This window comes from Sus scrofa, chromosome X (genome assembly GCF_000003025.6).
Source record: "Sus scrofa isolate TJ Tabasco breed Duroc chromosome X, Sscrofa11.1, whole genome shotgun sequence".
In the NCBI taxonomy this organism is placed as follows: domain Eukaryota; kingdom Metazoa; phylum Chordata; class Mammalia; order Artiodactyla; family Suidae; genus Sus; species Sus scrofa.
In genome coordinates this window covers 106,955,560-106,982,189 of record NC_010461.5, presented here as the reverse complement: position 1 = coordinate 106,982,189, position 26,630 = coordinate 106,955,560, and the positions used below count along the sequence as shown (strand labels likewise).

Below are 26,630 nucleotides of genomic sequence, written 5' to 3'. Positions count from 1 at the left end.
TCTTATTTATATTTTCTGTTTTAGCAAGCCTCCTCTGACTCTGCTCTAGTAAGGAAATAGGTGAAGGGGGCTCTACCTCATTTCAAGGTCAGGGGTGTCCTAAGCCTCCTACGTCAGTCACCACTCTAGCAGAGAAGGGGAAAGGTGCCTTGTTACTATCAAACAGTGGTGGAAGTCCAGGCTTCCCATGTGGCCTCCACTTCCACTAAGGTGGAGGAATAGAAGGTAAAAGGGAAGAGGGAAAGTAGTTCCCGCTGTGGCTCAGCTCGTTATGAAACCGACTACTACTACCATCCATGAGGACTCGGGTTCAATCCATGGCCTCACTCAGTGGGTTAAGGATCTGGTGTTGCCATGAGCTGTGGTGTAGGTTGTAGATGTGGCTCAGATCCCATGTTGTTGTGGCTGTGGTGTAGGTCAGCAGCTACAGCTCCAATTTGACCCATAGCCTTGGAACTTCCATATGCCATGGGTGTGGCCCTAAAAAAAGAATAAAGAAAGATTGTTTTTGCTCAGTGATGGTAAAATCCCAGCTCCTCAGTCAGCTTCTCTGACACTACCCAAGCAGCAAGGTTTGGAACGTCATATTAAAGTCTGTCAAGGGTAGAATGCAAGGTGCTCCACTCAGCCTTAGCTGCTATGGGTAGGGATAGAGCCACAGTTTTGTCTGAAGTGTTTGGGTATTACACAGTTATTGTGTAAACATTTTCTATCTTGATAGGCTGCCCCTTTCCTTGTCTTTGGCTGAAGAGAACATGATTTTCTTGAGACTCTTTTTGTTTATATCCATTGGCATTTCTGGGTTGCTGTTTTCTCCATCTTCAGTCTGGGTCATATGAAGCAAAAAGGAAACCAGGGAAATCACCTCAAGTTTCAAAGTCTCTAGCAGGTCTTCCTTCTACTCTTTCAGAGCTAATTTAGAACAGTTGTATATTTGTTTTATATGTAATATACAAGGTTTTTAGCTATACTTAGTGGAAATAATAGGGGAAAGTATATTTAGCCTACCTTTCCAGTAGTGGAAATCTTCACCTCTGTTACTGATTTCCAATTTATTTCCATTACGGTCTGTATTAGGTTCCTAGGGCTGCCATAACAATGTACCCAAATCTGGGTGGTTTAAAACAATAGAAAAATTTATTGTATTACAGTTGTGGAGGATAGAAGCCAGAAATCCAGCTTTTAGCAGGGCCACATTCTCTCTAAAACCTATAGAGGAAAACACTTCCTTGGCTCTTCCTAGCTCCTGGTAGTTGCTGGCAATCCTTGACATTCCTTGGCTTGCAGCTTCAGCACTTCAGTCTCTTTGTCTATTGTCTCATGGTATTCCCCTTCATGTGTCTCTGTGTCTCCTTAGAAGGACATCAGCCATATAGGACACCCAATTCCAGGATGATTTCATCTTAACTAATTTAATCTGCAATGATCTATTTCCAAATTTGGTATCTAGGGTATGATTTCATATGTTTTGAGAGAACACAATTCAACCAATACCATTATCCAAGACCATATTTTTATCAATTAAATGCTTTTGAACTTAAGACTTGTTTTATGACCCAAAACATGGTCCATCTGTCTTGACCTGTATTACATGGCACTTGAAAAGAATGTGCATTTAGGGGCTGTTGGGTGAAGTGCTGTATAAATGTCACTTGGGTTATGATAGTTGACAGATTAGTTTGGGTCTTCTATGTCCTTTACTGATTTTCTATCTACTTTTTCTTTCAATTACTGAGAGAGGAGTATTGAACCTCCCACATACGATTGCGGGTCTATGTATTGCTTTTCTCATGTCTATCAGTTTTTGCTTCATGTATTTTGAAGCTCTGTTTCTGTCTCTTCTTACTTCATTTCATTTTTTTTTACCTTTCTGTGGGTTACTTGAACATATTTTTAAGATTCCATCTTGATTTATTTATAGGTTCCACCATGACCACCAACATATTCTTAACTGTGAATGCACAAAAACATTAATGACTCAGAGATCCAGCTTTCCTTAAACCTCTCCACCAATTCTCCCTTCACCGTCTCACTTCACTGACTAAACATGCTTAGCTTCCCAGATGACCCTGCAAACTCCTATTTTCCTATCTATACCAGCATTTCAGCATGGTTGCTTAGTGATAGTTTCTCAGATCTTCTGACACTCCAACTCTTCCAAAAGTGTGTAAGGTCCAATGCTCATTTTTAAAGGCCATTATTTCATAAAACATGGTGGCTCTATCACTTCCCTAGCTGAACCCTAAAGGAAGATAAAAGGACAAGTGGAGAGAGGAGCCCAGACATTCCAGCTATTCCAACCTTCATAGCCAAGGCCCCACATACATGAGTAATTCTGTCTTTAAACACTGAAATAGGTACTTATAAGTAATGTGCTATTGTAAAAAACAAAACAAAAAACTAAAACAGGTGCATCAACTTTGGGGCTAAGTGGTGGATGGAGGCTAGAAAAGCAGCAAGGAAGATGTTAGTAAAGGCTGGGAAATGGGTGAAAAAAAATAGAAGCTCTAAAAATGGTGAGGAAACTTCAATAGAAGGCCGGAAAATGACATTCCATGTCATGTAGTAGCAAAACAATTGGCAAAACTGTCACCTGCAATAACTTGGAAATGGAAAAAATGTACCTAATGAACTTGTGTATCTAGCTAAGGGGAATATATAATCATGAAGAATGTTGAGTGTTATCTGACATTTAGTTGCACATCATAATGCACAGAAATAGTGAAGTAAGCTTAGCAGAATTTGCAAACAGAATTTTAAAAGAAATATAGAAGAGCTAAGATTTTCTGGGTCAGAAAATAAAACTGCTTCACATTTCTAGATTTCCAAGCCAGCAAAGATTAAGAGTATAACTGTAATACCTTTTGTGAAGACCCCAGAAAGATGTAAGATCCCAGAAAGATGCCTTTCAGATAGAAAAAAGCCTTGTGTATAGGCATAACACTCTTGGACATAAATCGTAGCAATATTTTCTTGGCCACACCTGTGTCATGTGGAAGTTTCTGGGCCAGGGATTAAACCCGCACCACAGCGACAACCTGGGCCACTGTAGTGACAACACAGATCCTTAACCCACTGTGCCACAAAGGAACTCCTTGTAGCAATTTTCTTTTAAATCTTTCTCTTAAGGCAAAAGAAACAAAAGCAACAATAAACAAACAGAACCTAATAAAACTTAAAAGCTTTTGCCTAGCAAAGGAAATCATTGACAACATGAAAAGACAACCTACTGAATGGGAGAAAATATTTGTAAATGATATGACCCATAAGGGGTTAATATCCAAAATATATGAACAGTTCATACAACTCAATGTCAAAAAAGAAAACAATCTGGGAGTTCCTGTTGTGGCTCAGCAGTAATGAACCCAACAAGTATCCATGAGGATGTGGGTTCAATCCCTGGCCTTGTTCCATGGATAAGGACCCTGTGTTGCCATGAGCTGTGGTGTAGGTCACAGATGCAGCTTGGATCCCATGTTGCTGTGGCTGTGGCGCAGGCCAGCAGCTGCAGCTCCAGTTGGAGGCCTAACCTTGGAACTTCCATATGCCATGGGTGTGGCCCTAAAAAGAAAAAGGAAATCAATCTGACTAAAAAGTTGGCAGAAGACCTAAAAAGACATTTTTCCAAAGACATACAGATGGCCAGGCACATGAAAAGATGCTCAACATCACTACTCATCAGAGAAATGCAAGTCAAAACCACAATGAGATATCACCTCATGCCTGTCAGAATGGCTATCATCAAAAAGATCACAAATAACAAATGTTGGTAAGGATGTGGAAAAAAGGAACACTAGAACATTGTTGGTAGGAATATAAATTGGTGCATTGACTATGGAAAACAATATGGAGGTTTCTTAAAAAATTAAAAATAGAACTACTTTGATCCAGCAATTCCACTCCTAGATAGATATCCAAAGAAAACAAAAGCCTAATTCAAAAAGATGCATGCACCCAATGTTCACAGCAGCATTATTTATTATAGCCAAGCTATGGAAGCAACCTGTATCCATCTAACAAATGACTGGATAAATATATAAGATATATATATATATATATATATATATATATATATATATATATATATAAAATGGAATATTACTAAGCCATAAAAAGAATGAAATTTTGCCATTTGCAACAATATGGATGGATCTGGAGGATACTATTCTTAGTGAATCTTAAGTAAGACAGAGAAAGACAAATGCTGTATGTTATCACTTGTATGTGGAATATAAAAAAATAAAATGAATGAATATAACAAAACAGCAACAGACTCACAGATATAGAGGAGATACTAGTAGTTACCAGTTGGAAGAGGGAAGTGGGAGAGGAAAGATAGAGGTCAGGGATTAAGAGGTCCAAACTACCATGTATAAAATAAATAAGCTACAAGGACATATTGTATAGCACAGGGAATATAGTCAATAGTTTATAACTTGAAATAGAATATAATCCCTAAAAATACTGACTATGCTGTACACCTGAAACTAACATAATATTGTAAATCACTATACTTGAACTTAGAAAAAGAAAAAGGGCATTGTCCCACAGCCCTTAACATGCTAACCAGAGTAGAGAAGCCCATCTCAAAAAAATGCTGTGGGCATAACTTCTGTTCACTGGAGTAGACTCAAGTCAGATTCATATGAGCCCACAAATTTTTTTAAAAGTAAATTTAATTGGAGTATAGTTGACTCAGAAAGTTGTGTTAGTTTCGGGTGTACAGCAAAGTAAATCAGTTACACATATACATATATCCATTCCTTTCCAGATTCTTTCCCCATATAGGTTATTACACAGATTACCCACAAATTTTTTTGAGTTGAACTAGCAGAAAAACCTTCAAACTGATCTAAGAGGGACTGAGACTGCTCAATTTTCACATTTCGACTGGATCTCGAATTTCTGTAGGCAGAGAGGGAGCAAGCCATTAAGCTGCAAACACAGGCCACTTCTTATATAAAAGTATGAACCATGGGGCCAGGTTAAGAGTCCAGAGAATGGAAGTAAGAGCTATGGATAGCAGCAGTGAACTTGGAAGCCACTTTTAGGGAGTAGAATTATGATCTAATCAAGGATCTCTCTGCTCCAAAAAAAAGGAGGACCTGGCAACATGTGGATTCCACAGTTGTTATAGGCCAGTCACTCTTTTGTATGTCTGTTTTCAAATGGGAGTATTTATTTTAGTTATCTTGTTCCTGAATTACCATTGTATGTTGGGGGATGGTGGAGTTAACCTATGTGACAGATTGTATTTCTCCAAAGATGGCCACATCAACATATAGATTATCCTACATGCTGTTCTCACAATGTGACATTGACAGCTTTCCATCAAGATGGTGGCATTTATGTTCCTTTCCCTTGAACCTTGCACCTGGGTAGACTTTTGTAACTGTGTCAGCCAATCAAATATGGTAAAAGTAATGCTGCATGACTTCTGAGGCTAGGTCATGAAAGGCAACAAAGATTTCACCTGACACTCTTTCACTTGCTCTTGCTCTCACTCTCTGTCTCCCCTTGACCTTGGAGTACTATGTCGTGAGGAAGCCCAGTCAATGCAAAGAGGTTAGTATGGGTGTTCCGGCTGACAACCCTGGATAGGCTCCTAGCCAACAGCTACAAGCCACACACGTGAGTGAACAAGGCCTCAAGATGATGCTAGCCTTCACCTTCAACTGAAGGTGTCTTTCAACTAAAGCCCAGACATCATATAACAGAAACAAACTATAACCTCTGATGCCTTGTCTGAAACAAAAGCCAAGGAGGTAATGCATTATTTTTGTATTGTTCTAAGCTACTAAATGTAGGGATAACTTTTACATGGCAATAGATAACTAATGCACATTGTTTTACAGTTCATATGTCTCTGGAATAACAAGCTACCTCTGCTTATGACTATAGATGACAAAAGCCTAAACTTTGAGCTGATGATATAATTGGATGAAACTTTTGGAGTCTTGGGAGAAGTTAAGTATATTTTGCATAGAGGAGGAACATGAATCATATGGACCAGAGGGTAGACTGTGTTATATTGTCATATTAATCACTTCCAGTGAAAATCACTTCCTCTCTGTATCCATGCCCTTGGTTAATCCTCTGCTATACTGACTCTGGGCTTGACTGTGAGATTTGCTTTAGCCAAGGTGATACAAGCAAAATCTTAAAAGTAGCTGCACTTTGCAGCTTCCCCTTCTTGCTGCTGGGAACCCTAAGACCACCATATGAAGAGGCATGGCCTTAGGTCCTACAGGATAAAAAACTGATGGAGAGGGAGCCCAAATATCCCAATCATTCCAGCTGAGGCCCCAGAATTAACCAGGTAAAAAAAGGGCATAGTTATGCAAAGCAGAGAGGACAGCATGAGTAAAGGCACAGAGTCATGAACCAGCAGGGTGTGTGCAGTTCTATATAACTATAGGGTAAAGCTTGAGAGGTGGTATTGCCATAGGTCCTGGAGATGTAGACAGGGACCAAGTCACAAAGACATTTTATGTTTTGTTTTCATTCTTTCTTCCTTAGGATCATTAGGAGTTTTAAGCAGGGAAGAGACACGATCAGTTAGCAAGTTAAAAAGATCACTTTGGTGGCAGAATGAAAGATGGATGAGAGAGGTGAAAGTTGGGAGATATTAGGAGGCTGAGACAATGGTGTGAACGAGAAGTGATGAGTGACTTAATTAAAGCAGTAGTAGAAGTGGCAAGAAGGGGAGAAATATAGGAAACATTTAGGCGGTAAAATATGGAGAGGGATTGAATGTCAAGGTTGTGGAGAAAGAGCAGTATTTAGGAGCAGACTCTGGTTTCTGGCTTGGGTAGAACTAGCACCAGTCACTGAGAGAGGAAATACATGAAGAGTAATAAGGCCTTTGCTTTGTTCTGTTTCAGTGAAAGGAGGTTGAGTTGAGTTTTGAGCATGTCAATTTTAGCTGTCTGTCAGACATTCATGTAGAGATGTTTGGCTGGCAGTAGTGTATATAACCAGGCTAGAGGGTTTTTTTGTTTTGTTTTGTTTTTTTGGCTGCACCCTCAGAATGCAGAAGTTCCCAGGTTAGGGATTGAACCTGAGCCCATAGTAGCAACTCAAGCAACAATGACAATTCCAGATCCTTAACCTCCTGAGCCATGAGGGAATTCCAACAGGCTAGTTTTAAATGCAGGAGGTATAATCATATACGTGGAATTAAAATGAGAACATCCGTAAGAGTGCAGTGTCAATACAGCTTTTGGAGTCAGCTAACTTGGATTCAAATCTCTGGTCCTTCACATATTAGCCATTGCCATTGTGAACAAAGTCTTCATCTACAAAGATGGCGTAAATACAGATGGGGTTGTTGTGAGATTTAAATGACGTAAGGTTTATCATAGTATCTGAAATTACTAAGTACTCAATAGGTGGTAGAAGTTATTACTAAATGACCAAGAGATAACAAAGTAGACCAAAAACATGGAGACAACAAATGGCCAACAAGCATATGAAAATATGTTCAACATCACTAATCATCAGAGAAATGCAAATTGAAACTACAAGAAGGTATCACCTCATACCCATTAGTAGAGCTACTATCCAAAAAGAAAAAAGAAAGAAAATGACAAGTCTTGGCAAGGATGTGGAGACATTGAAACTCTTACGTACTGTCGGTGGGATTGTAAAATGGTGCAACCACTATGTAAACAGTAGAGATTCCTCAAAAATTCGAACTAGGATTACCATATGATCCAGCAATCCTATTTACATGTATATATCCAAAAATTTTAAGTAGGGTCTCAAAGAGATATTTGCACACCCATGTTCATAGCAGTATTATTCATAATAGCCAAGAGGCAGAAGCAACTTAAATGTCCAATAATGGTAGAATGGACAAAGTAAATGTGATATATACACATAACAATATTATTCAGCCTTAAAAAGGGAAGAAATCATAACCACTGCTACAATATGTATGTGAAGTAAGCCAATCACAAACACTCCTTGATTCCACTTACGCCACTTACATAAGGTATCTGAAATAGTCCAATTCATAGAAACAGAAAACACAATGGTGGTTACCAGGGACTGGGTGGAAAGGAAAAATGAGTCGTTTAATGGAGAGACGAAGACAGGAAAGAGAAAGACAAAGGAAGAAAGCCTTGAGTCCTGGAAAAAACAGTATGTCCTAAATGGGACCCAGGTGTGTATGGGACGGGGGGGTACGCCTAGGGAAAGAGGTGTCCCTGTATCTATAAATGTGTAAAGCCAGGCCTCTGGTTCTAATGCAGACTATGCAATAACTCGTAGGCACGTGTTGAACAAAATCATAGCTCCTTGGGGGTCAAGAAGAAGTAGAAGAATTACAGGCAACTACCCACTGACAAAGCTTGATACATTCTGGTTTAATTTAAATGAAAAGGTGTTGATTTCAGAGAGAACGGTAATCTCAACTCTGTTCCTCACACACCAGGTCTTTTGGACCTCTTGCCCGTCTCTAAAGACTTGGGTCCTGCGCCTGCGCCAAAGACCCAGCCCTGCAGTGGGAGTGGTCACAGTGCCCCCTCCCCTCCCCTGAGGGCGACGCCCTTTGGAGAGACGCTCTTTGAGGACGTCAGCACTCAAGCGTAGAACATGGCCTTATGACGGGGATGACCTGAAAGACGCGTTACCCGGGCGACTACCGCCTTGGCCGCCCAGACGTGATGAGGGCTTAGAGAGCAAAAGGCGAGTGTGAAGAGAAGACACGAAGACGGATTGCTGCGCCCCAGCCCCCAGCCCCCTGGGGGCTGACGGGTGGCCATGGATCTGTACCTCGGCAACTGCTATAAGATTGCCCAAGCCGCCGCTAAGGCGGCCGCCAGCAGCCTAACTGCCGACAGGGAGCAGTGCGACTCCGTGAGTGGCGGCCAATCAGTCGTCGTCGTCCTCCTCCTCCTCCCGGTTCCGGGGCTGGATCCCAGAAGCGAAGGCGGGGCGGGCAGACGGAAGAGGAGGAGATCTCAGCAGGGCGGGGGCGGGTCCTTGACTTTCAGCTTCCGGCTCCCAGGCCCCAAGAATTAGTGACTAGAGCTGCCTCTGGCCGGAACTGTCTTTGAACCAGGCTCAGAGATAGGGCTAGTGACCCGGGGAAACTAGGAGGCTTTCCGGGTTGTCAGCCGGGCGGGTCCTTTCAACTTTGTGGGATTCTTTAGTTTATTTGGAGGTACTGGCCCATTGAAGTTTAAGTAGATCAGTCTAAACTAGGAGAATAGTTCTAGGGGAAAAAAAAAAAAGACAAACTTTCTAATTTTATCGGACAGGGCTCGCACAAAGACCCCATTCCGGAGGTCGGAGCCTCTCATCTATTGGATCTTCCTCTGGGTGTTAAGCTGCCTGCTATCCCTGGAAGTAATAATGTATTCTATACTACAAATTTAAGTGAAAAGGTAAACTAACATTTAATAGTTCTTAAGTGATTTTCTTGACTGTTTTCAGCTTGATACTCAAAACAGCTATAATTTTGCTTTAAGTCAACTTCAGTTTCACAGACCAAGTGAAGCTGTATGAATTGAAGTGTTGAGGGTCTGAACCTCACTTTAATTATAGAAGACCCCATGATATGCCTCAGCCACCCACTTCAGCCTTAGCTTCAACCCAGGGCCTCAGCTCGGAATGGTCAAGGTCTTTTCTGCCTATCCACACATGCCGTGCTAATTCCTACTTCTGTGCCTTTGCCCATCTGGCTCCTGAAACCTGCCTTCAATTTGAGCCATCTTTCAAGAGCTACTATATGAAGCCTTTCTCAAGTGTGCCAACCCCCAATTGTCTCATCTTTCCTTAGAATTTACATTGCCCTTGGTCTGCACTATCCCTGGTTGTGAAAGTACTGTTAATGAAAGTACTATTACTGGTTCAGGATGCTGCACTCACATTGTTACACATGTTAAGTCCTCTGCCTAGCACTCCCCCACCCCTCCCTGTCATTAGCTTTAGCCCAAACCTGAAGGAGGTTCAGAACTTTCTGGTCAAGTGTGTGCTTTGGTCACAATAGCCAAGTGTTCTACAAGGATAATTATGACATCCTTACCCTCCCACTCTCTGGGGTGTCATCCAGGATGAGTAGGGTTCCTCAGTATTTCTGATACTTGTCTAATATATATGATTTTTAAAGTTTTTATTGCTGGAAAATCATACAATTTCCATTTTCAAAACCAATATGGTCTATTAAATATATGCCAACCTCACAGAAATTGACTGAGTCACACTCTCACAAATTAGCTTTCCTAAAATATACACAAAGCCTATTTCATTACTGGTGATAACTCTCCTTTTAGCTTGTAAATGTAGCCCTCTCTGTTGGTTTCTTCTTGAAATATCTATTTGCCATATTTCTATTGTGTTACTCCATTATTCATTTGTTAGCTATTTATTTCCTGATTTTTTTCCATACTTAATTGTATGAATCTCTCTATATTATATTGATTCCCCCAAAATGTATGCATTTAATCATGATCAGGTACTACATTCAACTCCTTTGAAGACTAACTTAATGGGATCCTTCTTTGTCTTTTAGCATGATCTCAAGGAAGACTTTATATTTACATATTTAATTTTTTTTTAAACTCACTTTACCCCCCATGACCACCTTGTAAGGTGAAGCTATGATTTATCTAAGGTCACAGGTAGATGGTAGCAGAGTTCAGACCAGAACCACAGTCTCCTGATTTCTCAGGCCACACTCCTTCACCTGACCTTGCTGCTTCCTAAACTGTAGATCACTTTAGCAGAGAACTATGGAAACGGAACTTAAAGGTCTTTCATATTGTTTTGAATGCAAGTGGAGGGGAAATTATAGTATTCTACTGTCTTCTTTTCAATAAGATTAAAATGTAGCAATGTAATCTACCTGTCTAGCTATGCATTAATCCAAACCTGACAACTGATCCTATACTTCAACTTTTTTTACTGAATATTGATATACATTATTGATATACAATATTATGTAAGTTATAGGTGTACAACATAGTGATTCACAGTTTTTAAAGGTTGTACTCCATTTATAGTTATGATATTAACTATATTCCCTCAACATTTTGATACTAAACTTATTCTCAAATAATTTATCTATAAATTAATTTGCTTATTAGTATACCATACTTGGGTAATACCTATTCACAAACTTGTTAAATTGGCTTTATTGTAATTGACAATGGAAAGCTTACCCTGGCCTTAATGAATGAATTTGTTCTTTCTTGATAGATCAGTAGCCAAGATTTGGTCAACACACAGCATCATCACCAACAAAAGTCTATATCTAAAAGAAGAAGCAATAACCCACTAATTGCAGTATTGTTTCAATTGCTATCACTGTAGATTGTTTCTCTTCTAGGAAAGATACGGGCTTCTTGTCTAGTTTCACTGTAAATTAACTCATTGCCCAGAAGGATGTCTTACTTTGTCATTTTAAGGAAACACTGGTAGGGAATCCAACTTCCTGATATAGGTCTCCTGGGAGAATCAAGAGGCTGGCATCAAACAAGTAGTCAGAAACTTACAAAAGAAGCTTTTAAATGGAAAAGCAAAGCTAGAACTCATCACACCTCTTCCTGTCTGCCCCTCTGCTCATGTTTAGTATCCTACCTATGTTGCAGGAACTCTTAGGGCCACACCTCAGTGTCCAGGAGTGGGACTTAGGTTGAGACTGCCACCTCCAGCCTAAAGGCAACTCTGCTAGAGAGGAAGGGAAGACCATTAGATTTACCCAAATCAGCCCACTGCCTATAGTCCCTCACTTCGGATTCTTCTTGCATGTTTTGTTTTCAATGAACAGCCTAATCATTTCAACAAATTGAGGTTTAAAAATGTGATTTCATTCATTTTATATATGTAATACTTTTGAATCTTTGTTTGCAGCTTTATCAACCTTCTTATGATTTTAACCTGACTGATCCTTATTGTCGACTTTTGGAAACAAGCTATAAAAGCCTGCATGATCCACATTTAAAAGCATACTATGGACGAAAAGATATCCTGAGGAGATTAAAGAAAGGTGGCTATGTCACCAGCAATAATAAGGTAGGTCGAAGCCTGCTTCCTGTTACCCAGAAAAAAAAAGGAAACCTATGGATTTGATAGACATGTCTGTACTTCACTGGGAGCATATGTCAGCTTTTAATTGAGCAATAAAGGATGTCTATCAGAAAACTCGATGAGTTACTTAGTGTTTGGGTAAAGAGAAATCAGGTGACTGTTTCTAAATAAAACTACTTGTTTCCCACTTGACTTCTTTGATAAAAGTAAAAGATAAGCACCGAATGATTTGAATATGTAAAGACACATACATACATATTTATTTATTTATTCTCAGCTGTATTATAGTGCCTTCCCGTGGCTCGAAAAGCAATAATGCCACTGTATACCTGTAAGGAATATTTCCTGTATCCCTTGAGAAGACTAGAAACAAAATGTAAACCTAGCAGAATACTGCTTGATAGAATAAACTCTTTTGAAGGTTAAACATCATTATTATACTGGTACTTAAATAGTAAATTCATTGAAAATAGTAAATTCCTGATTGTAGTGTGAAACATACTACTGAAATAATATTTAGATAGAAATTTTCTGATAATATAGCCACTGGAGAGAGAGATTGCCTTGCAGAGTATTACCAAAATATGCTATCACTACCCTTGATCCCAAAATTGTTACTAAAGTGAATGTTCTTTTTTTTTTTTTTCTGCTTTTTAGGACCGCACCTGCAGCATGGAAGTTCCCAGGCTAGGGGTCAAATTGGAGCTACAGCTGCCAGCCTACACCAGAGCCACAGCAACAAGGGATCCAAGCCACGTCTGCAACCCCCACCACAGCCCATGGCAATGCCGGATCCTTACCCACTGAGCGAGGCCAGGGATCGAACCCACATCCTCATGGATACTAGTCAGGTTCATTAACTGCTGAGCCACGAAGGGAACTCCCGTAAAAAAATGAATGTTCTTTTGACTCTATTCTTTGCGAAGTTTCATGATTGTTACAACTTTTTGTTTATGTATTTGGTTTTTTGCTTTTTGTTTTTATAGGTCATATGTACCTTGAAGGAATTGAATAAGTACAGGCAGTATCTGACAAGTTTAAAATTAGACTTTGAAAGAAACTATATAAGAGAACAAGTAAGTTAAATGCTCAAACTTGTTTTATTTGAGGCTGTAAGAAAGTTTTTATGTGGGGTCTGGAAGAAAGGTTTGGACCTCTGAAGAATATTTTCTTATAATATTCTGACCTAGAAGTATTAAGGTAAGAAATAAAAAAAAATCTCTAAATATCCGTGAGATTAAAATTAGATCTTTGCATTTCATTTATTAGAGATAAATGTTCCCTTGCCTGAAGTGGAGCCACACTAGACTTAAATGCAGGTTAACAGAATTAACCATTTGTAAACTGTAGGAAGTCTACCAAGCCCTAAACAGAAGAAGGCATATCGAAGGACAGGGTTATTTCTGGCTAATATAAAAATTTTAATTCTTTTTTTCCTCTCAGAAAATGATTGAAAAACAAGCCAATAAACTGTATGAAACCAAGAGATCCTATGACAATTATGACAATACACAGTTTCAAGACTGGCTGTTACAGGAAAGTACACAAACAACTCCAGACCAAGAGCTGTTAATAAAGCAGAGGTATGATCAAAGTTAATCATGTTTTTGCAGACATACTGTGGACCCCAGACAATTGTAAAAGTACTATAAATAATTGGGAACAGAAGGGGAAAAAAAAGCATTAGACATTATTTAACAACTTGTAATCTTCACTGTGGGGAGAAAGGAAAGGAGATTAAGAGATGACACATATTGGAAACCTTGGTACCACAGCTAGGGAGGAGAGTTTCTATCTGAGAAACTGGAATCACTAGGAGCCCAAGAGGTAAGACAAACTGATACTTGAAGAACTCCAAAGTACAAATTCTCCAAAGTACAAACCTGAGTCTATAGTAGAGGAAAAGAAGGTGTCTTTACCAGATTTCAAACCTTAGTATAAGGAAATTACTGCAAGATCAAAAAGAGAGAGTTGCTATAATTTCATCTGATGCGAGTATAAAGAGTTGATATTCCCCAACCAACTGTGTGTGTTTATTTAGCTATTACCCACATATTCAGTGTTACCATTTAGCAGCCAAGCTTCTGTTCCAGGAGGCAAAGGGATGAATTACAGTTCTTATCTTTCTCCTTTATCGGGGTAAGGACCAGATCCTCATCACCTGGCTCTTATATTATTCCATGGATTCATGTCATAATATGCCCGAATACATAGTGATTCACCAGAGTAGCAGACTAGTAGTCTGCAGACTTATCTACACATGAGAAGTTGTTCAAAGACTTGGGAATTACAGAGTCTAGCACCACTTATTTTTTAAGGAAATTCAAATCTGCTTGTTTTTTTGAAGTCAGTCCTTAAGTTGATTTCAGCTGTCCTTGGAAACTCATGGTCCCCAAACTCCTGAGTTATGAATAATCACTGTGTAAAATGCTTTTAATCATTGTCCTCTACATTTTGCCATTGTCCCAGCCGTAATAACAGAGAGTCTGATAAAAGGAGTAGAGCATGGTGAGTTGGTGAATCAGGCCAGCCTAAAGGTTCCTGAAAAACTCTATATTTCTGTAGTTCAAGAAATAGAAAGCAACCCAGAAGGTGGTTTGGGAGTATCATAATAGATAAATAACATCATAAGGGAAACACCCAATTTATCTTCACTTCTATTTGTGCTTTTACTTAGATATTTAGCTATGATTGGTAGGGAATTAAACAAGGTTGAGCACATAGCAGAAAAGCAGAGAAAATTCCGAATAAAAGAAGAAGAGAGACGACATCAGGACCACATTAGAAGAAAACTTAGTCTCCGTAGACAGATTGAGGAGGTGAGAAACACCAAATTTTAAATATTGATGGGGGAATTGTTATATGATTGTGTTGTTTATAAACATTTTTAGCAGTCCCACCATATTACCTAAAGTTATTTCAGGTCTAAAAAAGAAACTACTATTAAAAAATCATATTTTTTCAAAATAATAAACCACTATTGATCTTGTATCAGTCATAAAAGACAAGTTTTTACTTAAAATAGTGACACTGATACAACAAACTATGTATCTATAGCAGTACAGTCACACCTCATCTGCTCTTAAAGTTTTAGAGTTTAGTTCTAGTGAAAACTATGATGTCTGTATTCTCACTCCTCAAAATTAACACAGGGCTATTTGTTTAGGTTCTCTGTCAAAATACATTTAAGGGCAACATATTACATATGATAACCCCCTGACTCCATGAGAGATAACCCTCTTGCCAGCCTCTTTTTACTTTCTTAAATTTTTCTTTAAATTTTTTTGGGTTGCGCCCATGGCATGCGGAGGTTCCCAGGCCAGGAATCAAGCCCACACTGCAGCAGTGACCTAGAACCACAGCAGTGACCCAGAACCAGATCCTTAACCCACTGCACAACAAAGGAATTCCCAGAAGTGAAATTACTGGCTCACGTCATCTTTTTAGATACTAGGCTTATACTTGAATTAAGTTTCCAAAAGCAAGATAATTTCCTTCCTTTTGCCATTCTGTTGCATCCACCAGTATATTCTCAATAAAAGCAGTAAGATAAGCCCATTCTAAAGCCAATGTAGGATTTTCATTATGGTTATCCAAATTTCTATAAGGCCTTTGATTTGACCTAAATTGCTTATTGATCAAAACAAAAATTAAAACAAAGATTATGAAATAGAACCCCTACTGACTTCCATGACATTTTGCTCCTTAGGAGTGGAAAACAAAAGAAATGTTACTTCTGTCAAAAATTGGAGAAGAAGTAAAAAGAGAAGCAAGGGTTGAGGAACAACGTCGAAAAGTCAGAGAAGAAGCTCACCGGAAGGTACAGTGAGCTTTGACCAATAACTTGGGCTATTTTGAGGAAAGGCTTTTTGCCAATTTTGATATTTTAAAGTGTGAATTTCAGAAGTGGCCTAAACTCAAGAGGATAGCTATTGATGGAGAGACCCAGTCTAGTCTGAACCTCAACTTAAAGGGTTGATCTGAAATGGGACCAGTCTCCAGAAAGTAGGCAATGAGTTAAATTTGATCTGGGTATTAAAATATATTCTTCATGCTGGACAACAAAAGGAAACTTAAACCTTTATTACCTTCCTAGTTTTGTACTCTTTGTGACTTTAGAAATCTCAAGACAGCAATGAGGTCTCCCTTCAAAAACACCATCATATTTGAAATATCTGTTTTGAATTTCCAGTGGCAAGTTGACATTAAAACTTTAAACATATTAAATGTATTTTTTTAATATTTTAGAAACAAGCACTTCTAGAGAAAAAAATCAGTTATCATTTACAAAAAATGCAAAGGAATGACCTTCAGAGAGAAGAATTGGAAGAAAATATATGTGAAAACAAGGATCAATATGATACAGAAGGTGAGAGAGAAACAATAAAAGACAAAATACCTAAGTAGAAGATGCATAATTATATATTACATATCGGTGGCTTTGTAAAATCCCTCTGTGTTTATATAGTGAGGTCACAAGGCCCTTGCAAAGGGATGTCCTAGAAGCTCACACTACTTGTGCAAGGCACTTCCCAGTTCTAGGTCAAGTTGTAGAGAATGTACAGACACCCCCACACATATACACAATGTTATTATATTAGACATTATCACAAATTAAATACTTCAGTAAAGAGTCTTAGTAGACAAGACTGCCTTTACTAGAAGTTTAAAAAGAGCCAGTAAGAAGAGACAGAACAACAAAATAAGACAGAGTTATATATATAGAGAGAAAAGGAACCAGTAAGATTTTTACCAAAAAATAGACTGAAACAAAGAGGGAGACAATGAAAGAAAAATATAGAAAAAAACGGAAGAAAAAAAATGTGAGGTCCAGTAAGCAAAGATTATACAAAACAGAATAAGCTAGTAAGTGAAAGAGAAAGAAACCATTTTAAGTAGAAAAAGAATAGACACTTAAAATATCCTAAGAAATAGAGATAGAAAGAACAAAAATTTAAAAAGGAAGATACAGTAAGAAAAGATACAAAAAAGAATGAAATGGAGAGGGGAAGAGAATGAATGCATGAATGAATAAGAGAAAAAGAGTATTGAGCAGAAAAATCCAGTAGGAAAACACACACAACTTACACACACACACAGACATAGGATGAGGGAGTGGAAGGAAGACAGGGCAAAGAAACAAGAGACACAAAAAGACAAGGAGTGGGAGGAAGAAAGACAAACACAAAGAAAAGAGTGAAAGAAAGGGGGCAAGAAAAAGACGAAGGCAAAAATAGAAGAACAAAGAGGTAGGAGGGAGAGAGAGAGAGAGGAAGATGAAGAAAGAAGTTTAAAAGGATAAGTCATTAGGAAAAAGTAAAGAAAAAGAGAGAATGTAAGCGTGAGAGAATTTGAAAAAGAAGAGCCAGTAAGAAAATCAGATACAGTTTGAGGGAGGGGGCAGTGAGAGAGGGGGGGAAAACGAGAAGTTACTAAAAGAAGAGACTTAAATAGAGTTTAAAAAGGAGAAGCCAGTAAGAAATAGTACAATGAAGATAGAGTGAATGAAAGAAAAGGATGCAGCAGGAGGGAGAGGAGGGATAAAAGAAAAAGATCTAAGGGGGTGGGAGGGAGGAAGGGTGGATGGAAGGAAGAAATATGAACATACTTCAAAAAGACCCAGTAGCCAGTATGAAAGGCAGTGCAGGAAAATATAGAAAGAAACCATGAAAGAGAAAGGAGGGACAGAGAGATAAAAGAAACATAGAAAGTAGATTTAAAAAAAAAAAAAAAGATGAGGTTACAAAACAGCCAGTAAAAAGGCAGAACGAAAAATATAGAAGGGAAAGAAGATCTAGTCAGAGGGATAAGGAAAGAACACACTTTGAAAAGAGAAGCCTATAAAGAGAATAAAATAGGGAGGAGGGAAGGAAGAGAGGAAGGTCGGCATGCAGGCCAGCAAAGAAAAGAGGGTGAAAGAAAAGGTGTGACAAGGAGGTATTGATAAAGGGAATAAAGAAGGAAAGGAAGGGAGAAAAAGTTTTTTTAAAGGATGAGTCAGTAGGAAAAAGACTAAAAAATTTTAAAAACCTGTAAACTAAACATGATATTTAGGAGCCAACTTTTAAAAGCATAAGCCAGGAATAAACAAGAGTACAAAACAAGAGAGCAGATGAGAGTTAGAAGGAAAGAGGAGAGAAAAACAGTTTAAGAAGAGGAGCCCTAAAAAGTGAATTTAAAAGGCAGGGAAAGGAGAAAAGGAGGGAGGAGGGAAAACAAAATGTAAAGAAACAGAATGAAAGATCAAGTAAAAGACAAAGAGAAAAAACAGAAAAAGAAAAATAATAAAAGAGAGGTTTTAAAAAGATGGGGGAGTTCCCGTCGTGGCGCAGTGGTTAACGAATCCGACTAGGAACCATGAGGTTGCGGATTCAGTCCCTGCCCTTGCTCAGTGGGTTAAGGATCCGGCGTTGCCGTGAGCTGTGGTGTAGGTTGCAGACGCGGCTCGGATCCCGCGTTGCTGTGGCTCTGGCATAGGCTGGCGGCTACAGCTCCGATTCAACTCCTAGCCTGGGAACCTCCACATGCCGCAGGGGCAGCCCAAGAAACAGCAAAAAGACAAAAAAATTAAAAAAATAAAAAATAAAAAAATAAAATAAAATAAAAGGATGTGGCAGTAAGAAAAAAGTAAAATAAAAAAGAAGAGGGACTATAAATGTGTAAGAGAGAGGTGTGAAAAGAAGGAGCCAGTAGGAAATTCAAGTACAATTTGGGGGATGGGGCAGTTTTAAAAGGAGACTTGAGAGGGGGAAAAAAAGACAAAAATAAACGTGGTGGGTGATAGATAAAAGACAAATGATTAAGAGGAAGAGCCCATATGGAGTTCCCGTTGTGGCTCAGTGGTTAACCAATCCGACTAGGAACCATGAGGTTGCGGGTTCGATCCCTGGCCTCGCTCAGTGGGTTAAGGATCTGGTGTGGCTGTGAGCTATGATGTAGGTCACAGACACGGCCTGGATCCTGTGTTGCTGCGGCTGTGGTGTAGGCCGGTAGCTGTAGCTCTGATTTGACCCTTAGCCTGGGAACCTCCATATGCCGCAGGTGCGGCCCTAAAAAAGCAAACAAAAAAAGTCTCTAAGAAGATTTTACATAACATAGAAAGAGAGAAAGAAAAGTTTTGGAAGGTGGAGCCAAAAATAAATTTAAAAGATGGGAGCATGAGATTGAGAAAAAGAGCCAGAAGTGAAAAAATGAAAAGGAAAGACTTCAAAAATGATAGTGATTATGAGAAAGAAAGAGAAAAGAAAGGGAAGGAGTTCCCGTCGTGGCTCAGCAGAAACAAATCTGACTAGTATCCATGAGGACACAGGTTCGACCCCTGGCCTTGTTCAGTGGGTTAAAGATCTGGCATTGCTGTGAGCTGTGGTGTAGGTCCCAGACATGGCTCGGATCCCGAGTTGCTGTGGCTGTGGCATAGGCCAGAAGCTCCAACTTGATCCCTAGCCTGGCAACCTCCATATGCCACGGGTATGGCCCTAAAGAGACCAAAAAAAGGAGGGGGAGAGGATGTTTAACAAAGAAGCATTAATAAGAAATGTCACTGCAATAAAAAAATAGAGATAAATAAGCTCTAAAAGGAGGAATGAATTAAAAAAAAAACAGAGCAAGAAAGAAAGGATAAAGAAAGTGGAAGTAAAGAAGGCAGTAAGCTAAAGACAGAAGGGTAAATGACCGATTGCTGTATAGATAGCCAGCTAAGTAGGTAGGAAAAAAATACAGGGAAATAAAGGTAGATGGATGGATGACAGCTAGGTAAATAAATAGGTAGACAGAAAATTAGGTAGAAAGAAAAATTATTTTAAAAGGATAAGGCAGTAGTAAGGACAAGACAAGGCTGTATAAAGAGGGGAAAGGCAAGGGGGAAAAGTTTAAATAGAGGAGTAACAGGAAAGTAAAAGAGGGAGAGAAAGGGAGTGAAGAGGAAGGAAAGGAAGGAAGGAGAAACAAAGGAAGGAAGACAAGAGGGAGAAAGGGCAGGTGGATGGATGGATGGAGAAAGGAAAGGAAGGAGGAGGAAGGAAGGAAGAAATGAAGGAAGAGAGACAGGAGTGAAAGGAGGGAGGGAATAAAAAAGGAATGAAAAGGGAAGGACAGAAGGCAGTCAGCATGCACCCATGCTGGCAGGAAAGAAAAGAGGGAGAAAGACAAGTGATAGAAGCAGAGTGAGAAGAGATAGAGAATGGGCATAAAGACAGGCAGGAAGGAAGGGGGTAAGTAGAGGGCAAGCAGAGAGAGAGAAAAAGAAATCCGTTAAGGCGTTCTGTGTGGTGCAGCAGCTTAAAAATCCCACATTGTCACTGCAGCAGCAGCCCAGATCACTGCTGTGGTGCGGGTTCGATCCCTGGCCCAGGAACTTCCACAGGCCACGGGTATGGCCCAAAAAAGGGGGGGGGGCTGCTAAAATACAATGAAATATATATATATGTATATTTGAATAACTGAATCACTTTACTGTACACCTGAAACTAACACAATACTGTAAATCAGCTATATTCCAATTAAAAATATATAATCGAACTGAAAAAAATACAGGGAAATAAAGGTGGATGGATGACAGCTAGGTAAATAAATAGGTAGACAGGATTTTAAAAGGAGGGCCTGGTACAAAAGACGATATTAAGAAGATTTTAAAAAGAGAGTGTTAGGAATGAAAAAGTTTGAAAGAGGAGGAACCGGTTTTAAAAGTAGAGGAGGAGTAAAATAAGAGAGGGAGCAGGGAAGAAGGGCAGGAGTGGGAATGGAGTAGGAAGCAAAGGAAAGAGGTAGGAAGGCCGGAGTGTAGGTTCACAAAGAAAAGACAAATGCCAAGGGAGAGGGTGAAAGCAGTAAGAAGGAGACAAGGAGACAGGGAGGACTAAAAGGAGGGAGGAAGAGAGGAAGGCAGGCATGCTTACGGGCTGGGAAAGCTAAGAGAAAGAGGCCAGGAAAGAAATGGAGTGAGGAAGAGACAGAGCAAGGGTAGGAAGGGAGGGAGGGAAGGAAGGAAGGAATGGAGGAAGTGGAGAGCAGGCAGAGGGATCTAAAACAGAAGAACTCAGTGAAAATCCAACAAAAGAATGACAGACGATGGATGGATGCCAGTGAGGTAGTTCGGTAGGCTGATGGCCAGATACGTAAGTAGACAAGATTTTATAATGGAAAGTCTGGTAACCAAAAAAAAAAAGAATATTAAAAAGATAAAATGAGAGAGAGTGAAGGAGGGGGGAAGGAAGGGAAGAAGGAGGTAAGGGAGGTAGGAAGTAGGGGGAGAGAGGGAGGGAGGGAAGGAATTTAAGTTCGCAAAGAAAAGACGAAGAAATCCAGAGGGAGAGTGAAAGGATGAGAATGAGATGCAGACCCAGGAATGAAGGAAGGGGAGAGGGCAGAGGGGTAACAGGGAGGGAGGGAGGGAGGTACAAAAGGAAGGAGAGGGAGGGAAGGAAGAGAAGAATTCTAAAATGGGGTGAGGCCAGGAAAACAGTATAATAAAAACAATGTAAGAGTGAGAGGTATTTAAAAGGAGGAGCTAATTAAGAAAAGCCAATACAGTGTAGAGGACAGGGTAAAGGAGATTTTAAAAGTCAGATAAAAATTGAAATAAAGATAGGATCACAGCTAGATGGAAGGTAGCTAGATTAGATACCTAGATCACTAGATAGATGGATGATTTTTTTAACCTTTTTTTGGGGGGGAGGTGGGGGGAGCCAAACCCAAGGCATATGGAAGTTCCCAGGCTAGGGGTCGAATTGGAGCTATAGCTGCTGTCCTACACCACAGTCACAGCAACGTGGGATTCAAGCTGTGTCCGTAACTTACATCACAGCTTGCAACACCGGATCCTTAACCCACTGAGGGAGGCCAGGGATCAAACCTGCATCCTCATGGATATTAGTCAGGCTCGTTACCACTGAGCCACAACAGGAACTCATGGATGATTTTTAAGCCAGTACTGAGACAGGACAAAAATTATAGAAAGTGAGAGAGAAGGGGGAAAAAGTTTTAAAAATAAGCCAGTAAGAGAGTAAAAGAACAAGGGAGGAGATGGAAGATTGGGAGAGAAGAAAGGGAGGGAGGGAGGGACAGAGGACGAGAGCAAGGCAGGTGATAGGTTTACGAAGGAGGAGTCAACATGAGAAGTTCACAATTGAGTTCAGTGAGAAGATGGGCTGTAACCTCTGCTTCTGGGATAGGACATCACTTTAGCAGCCAGATTGCTCCCTCCAATTTCAACTGTTAACTTCTACTCAATAGGAAGAAATCTTACTTTCTTCCTACTGAAGAGTGGCTACCTCCAATGCTTTTTGAAAAAGAACGTATAAAAGGATTTACGTTCACAGTATTACAGAGCTGACAGGAGAATGAAGGTGTCTGGTTCATGTCTGAAATGAACTTACCCCACTACAGATCTACCATGTGGACCCCAAGGGATACACGTAATGCTAATGAAAAGCCAATTAGCATACATATAGTTTGGAAACCTCCCGTCTATTTCTAAATGATTAGAAATAGGAACTGTAGTCATCTTTTTCACAGACGAGTTATATAAATATGGCTGCCTCTGCTGGCCTCTGAGGCACAACCAAGACCTGTCCTGGCCACTGTGGCCTACAGGTCTCCAGCACAGTCATTATGCCCGTCTGCATCCCCACACAAAGAAAACGCCATGTTCTCCTTGAGCAGGATGGAGGGATGGAGTTTTTCCCCTCTGCCAGAAGACAACTCTGATCCTCCAATGTAGCTTTAATTAGGCAAGATAGTATAAAAGCGATCGTCCTGCCTCCCCATCACATCTATCCTAGGATTTCTCAACCTTGCCACTGTTGGCATTTGGGGGCTAGATAGCTGCTCATTGTCAACACTGCCCTGTGCATTGTACTATGTTTAGCATCATCCCTAGCCCTCTGTCCACTAGATGCCAGGAGCAAATCTCCCTCTCCAGTTTGTAACAACCAAAAAGGTCTCTAGACATTTCCAGACATCCCCTGGGGTACAAAGTTGCATCCCATTGAGACCCACTACCTACCCCCTCCAATTCCTCCCCACAACCCTGTACACAGATTAGGATATGGCTCCCCTCCTACTGGGTGTGAAACGGTAAATAGAATCTGTCTTGTATAACTTTGTAATCTCCACTATTAGAAATAAATGTTTTATTTTATTCTTTTTGAAGCTCCTTATCCAAAGATCAAGAAAACGACTATTTCTGCCAGTCACCTGAAATCACACCAAGGACAACAACGTAATTGAAATACTATGATTAGAAATACTAAAGTCGTAATTTATGTAAAGACTGGATTTGATACTGATCTCTTCTGCTTATAATGCAGATAAATCCTCTGTCCTCTGTTATAACTGATGGATTTTGATGAATGCTTACCAACAATGCTACAGCCTCTCCGTGGTCCAGATTAGGCTCCCTAATTACTCAGCTGGTGTCACTGTCCCCACATGCCTCTGAACAGGACAGCCCATGTTTTGCAGCTGACAAGTCTGCAAGCCCAGTGCAGAGCCCTGTCCTCTCCACAATCTCATTTCTCTACTCCCAATCTCTCTCTCCCTACTCCCAATCTCTCTCTTTCCCATTCCTGACAAGACCCTGAGGCATTTTTTTTTAGTCTGTGCTTCACTGGCTGCTGCCACCACTGCTGCCACACCTTGCTCAGCAGTTCTGCCTCCAAGGGAAGCTTTTACCTGCATCTCATTTGTTTCACCTGGAGAAAGAATCATCCTTGCAAAGTGCTGACTGGAGGTGCTACTGATGTTTCTGAAGCCTATGGCCCTAGGGACCTAGTGAGGACCAAGACCTAGACCAATGCTTTCTCTCAAAACCCTGCCCTTCCTTAGGCTTTGCACTTTTCCGGCCTTCTGTCACTTATCTGGCAGCAGAATATTTCATCCTGCCACATGTTTTCTGTGGCAGGGGAACATGCAGTCGGTATCACACACACTTATTCCCCTGTTCCCAACTGAGTTGAGGCTGCTGCCATTTTAACATTTCAACCTATTTCTTGAGTTGGCTTCTTTAACACATGTAGGGCTAGCGCTTTTTGCCAGATCTAAGTGCCCTTCTTCCTTTTGCTTTCTGGCTCCATCATCGGTTTTTCTAAAATACTCCTCTATAGTCTCCCTTTGTGGCGCCCCCCAAATGGCTCAGACATTCAGGGAGCCTCCCCATCATTCTGCTTTTTTCCCAAAGATGCTGTCTAGATGCCTGGGGGCAAGAGGTGTGGCTTAAGTTCTTACTCCTCTAAGTGTCAGCAGTGTGGGCATCACCTAGGAGCTTATTAGAAATGCCGACTCTCAGGCCCCACCCGAGACTTACTGAATCTGAGTCTGCATTTTCACAAGATTCCCAGTGCATTATATGTTCATTAACTTTTGGGAAACACTGGCTTCCATGACCTCGTCGAGGTGGAACAAACTCAGGGTGCTTGGATGAAATGTCCTCTGTTTCTTCTGGTCTCCAGAGAGGTGCCCTTATCTCCACTGAGATAGTGCTTGGCCTGTTGGCATTCACAGCTGAAGTTAGCCATCCCTGCAGTGATGCATGCTCTGGTCTCACTGGGCTTAGTAGGACTCTGGCTTTCCCATTCCAGTTCTGGCTGGCTGCTACATAACATTTGGGGTGGAGCCCCCTTACCTCCACCACAGTGACTCCCCTTGGCAAGCTTACCAGCTAGACCCTCAGCCCTTCTGGGCCATGTGTATACCACGTGGGAACCAAGAGTGGCTTAAGAAAGCAAAACCTCAAGGAGAAGTAGGGAGAGGTTGATAAAAGGGTACAAATTTTCAGCTGTAAGATGAATAAGGTCTGAGGACCTGATGTATAACATGACTATAGTTGATAGCAGTGTATTAATTGTATTAATTGAAATTTACTAAGAGAGTAGACCTTAAATATTTTCGCTAACAACAAAAGACAAACATGTGAGGTGATGGCTATGCTAATTAATTAAAGGGGGGAATCTTTTCAAGGTATACATTATATCAAATCATCACCATGTACATTTTAGCTATCTTACAATTTGATGTGTCAATTATATATGTCAATAAGGCTAAATTTTTTTAAATGAAAGAAAAAGAAAGCAAAATCTCAGAGCAGTGCTCTGCCTGACCACACTGTACTGCAGTTTCTGGACCACATCCCAGCTGAGGAGGAGGAGGCAGGGGTGAGCGGGGAGCCAAAGAAATCTCTTTCTAGAGTCCTAAACAGACAGCAGAGCAATAGTTCTTCTTTTCCCTCCATGTTAACCTTAGTTATCTGAAGCAACCAAGGCCCAAAGTAAGGAAAAATGAAGCCCCATCTGATTCCTTTGCTCTCTAGCCTCTCCCACTACCTTTCCATTCTCCCACCATCTCTGAGCTGCTAAAGGAGTGGACTTTTCCCCTGTAACTTTTCTTAGGTCATATCCTTTTTCCTGATCCTAGATAGCTCTTACTGGTGGGCTAAGGGTATCTCCAGTACACTAAGGTAGAATTTTCTGAGCAAAGTATTCCAGGCTGTCGCTACACAAAAAAGAAGACAAAATTTAGGGAAATTCTTAAGACAGCTGCATAGCTTGCAAAGCATGCCATCTTTCTTGGCTGTGTCATTCCTACTTGGGGATGACAGGTGCTGAATATTATCTAAGTGTTTATCGTGGTGTTCCTCCTATTAAAAATTCTAACCTCCCGTCTGGGCAGGTGGATGCCTATGGAAGACTAGGGTAGACTTCTTGTAGAGAGTCAAAAATGAAAAAGCAATGTAAAAATTTAAAACAATAGCCCTGTTGCATAGCGATTGTTTCACATCTGTCAAGCCCCCAAAGTGAGCATAACAAAAGATGGTCTCTGACCTTTATCTAGAAGGCATAATCACTGTAAAAAATGTAAACTATAGAAAAACATGTAACATATAATTGACAACCTAATAAACATGGGCAAAAGGCATGAACAACCATCTTACTGAAGACATACAGATGGCAAATATGTACACAAAAAACTGTTTCACATTATTAGTCATTAGGGAAATACATACCAAACCATAATCAGATACTACTACACACCCAGCAAAATATCTAGAATTTAAATAATTGAAGATACCAAGTATTTTCAAGGATATGAAACAACTAGAAGTCTCTGACATTGCAGATGGGAATGTAAAATGATACAATCACTGTGGAAAACATTTTGATAGCTTAAACTTATATCTACCATGTGATTCAGTCATTCCATTCCTAGGTACATGCCCACGAGGAATGAAAATATATGTCCACATAAAGACTTGTACATCAGTGTCCATAGCAGCACTATTCATAATAGACAAAAAACTGGAAACAACCCAAATATCCTTCAGCCAGCAAATGAATAAACTGTAATGCATCCATACCATGGGCTACTACTCAACAACAAAAAGGAATAAACTATTAATACAAGCAACACTATTGATGAATCTCAAAATAATTATGCTCAATGAAAACAGACAGACCACCACCCAGAAAAAGAGTAGTACATCCTGTTTGATTCCATTTATAGCAAACTCTAGAAAATGCAAACTAATTTATAGAAAAGCAGATCAGTGATTGCCTGGGGGATAGTAGAGAGAGGGATGAACTATAAGGGGCACAAGGAAACTT

At 40.1% G+C, this 26,630-nt stretch overlaps 1 protein-coding gene across 1 annotated transcript in view; it reads left to right on the top strand.

Moving 5' to 3' along the window:
* Window positions 4,134–26,630, top strand: part of LOC100626097 (fibrous sheath-interacting protein 2-like) — a 75,715-nt gene continuing 53,218 nt past the window's right edge. The window contains 9 exon segments of the mRNA XM_021079868.1: window positions 4,134–8,862; window positions 9,267–9,392; window positions 11,860–12,021; window positions 13,023–13,112; window positions 13,480–13,619; window positions 14,714–14,855; window positions 15,746–15,856; window positions 16,285–16,405; window positions 23,186–23,254. Of these exon segments, the coding sequence (XP_020935527.1) occupies window positions 8,767–8,862; window positions 9,267–9,392; window positions 11,860–12,021; window positions 13,023–13,112; window positions 13,480–13,619; window positions 14,714–14,855; window positions 15,746–15,856; window positions 16,285–16,405; window positions 23,186–23,254 (1,057 nt within the window). The 5' untranslated portion in view covers window positions 4,134–8,766.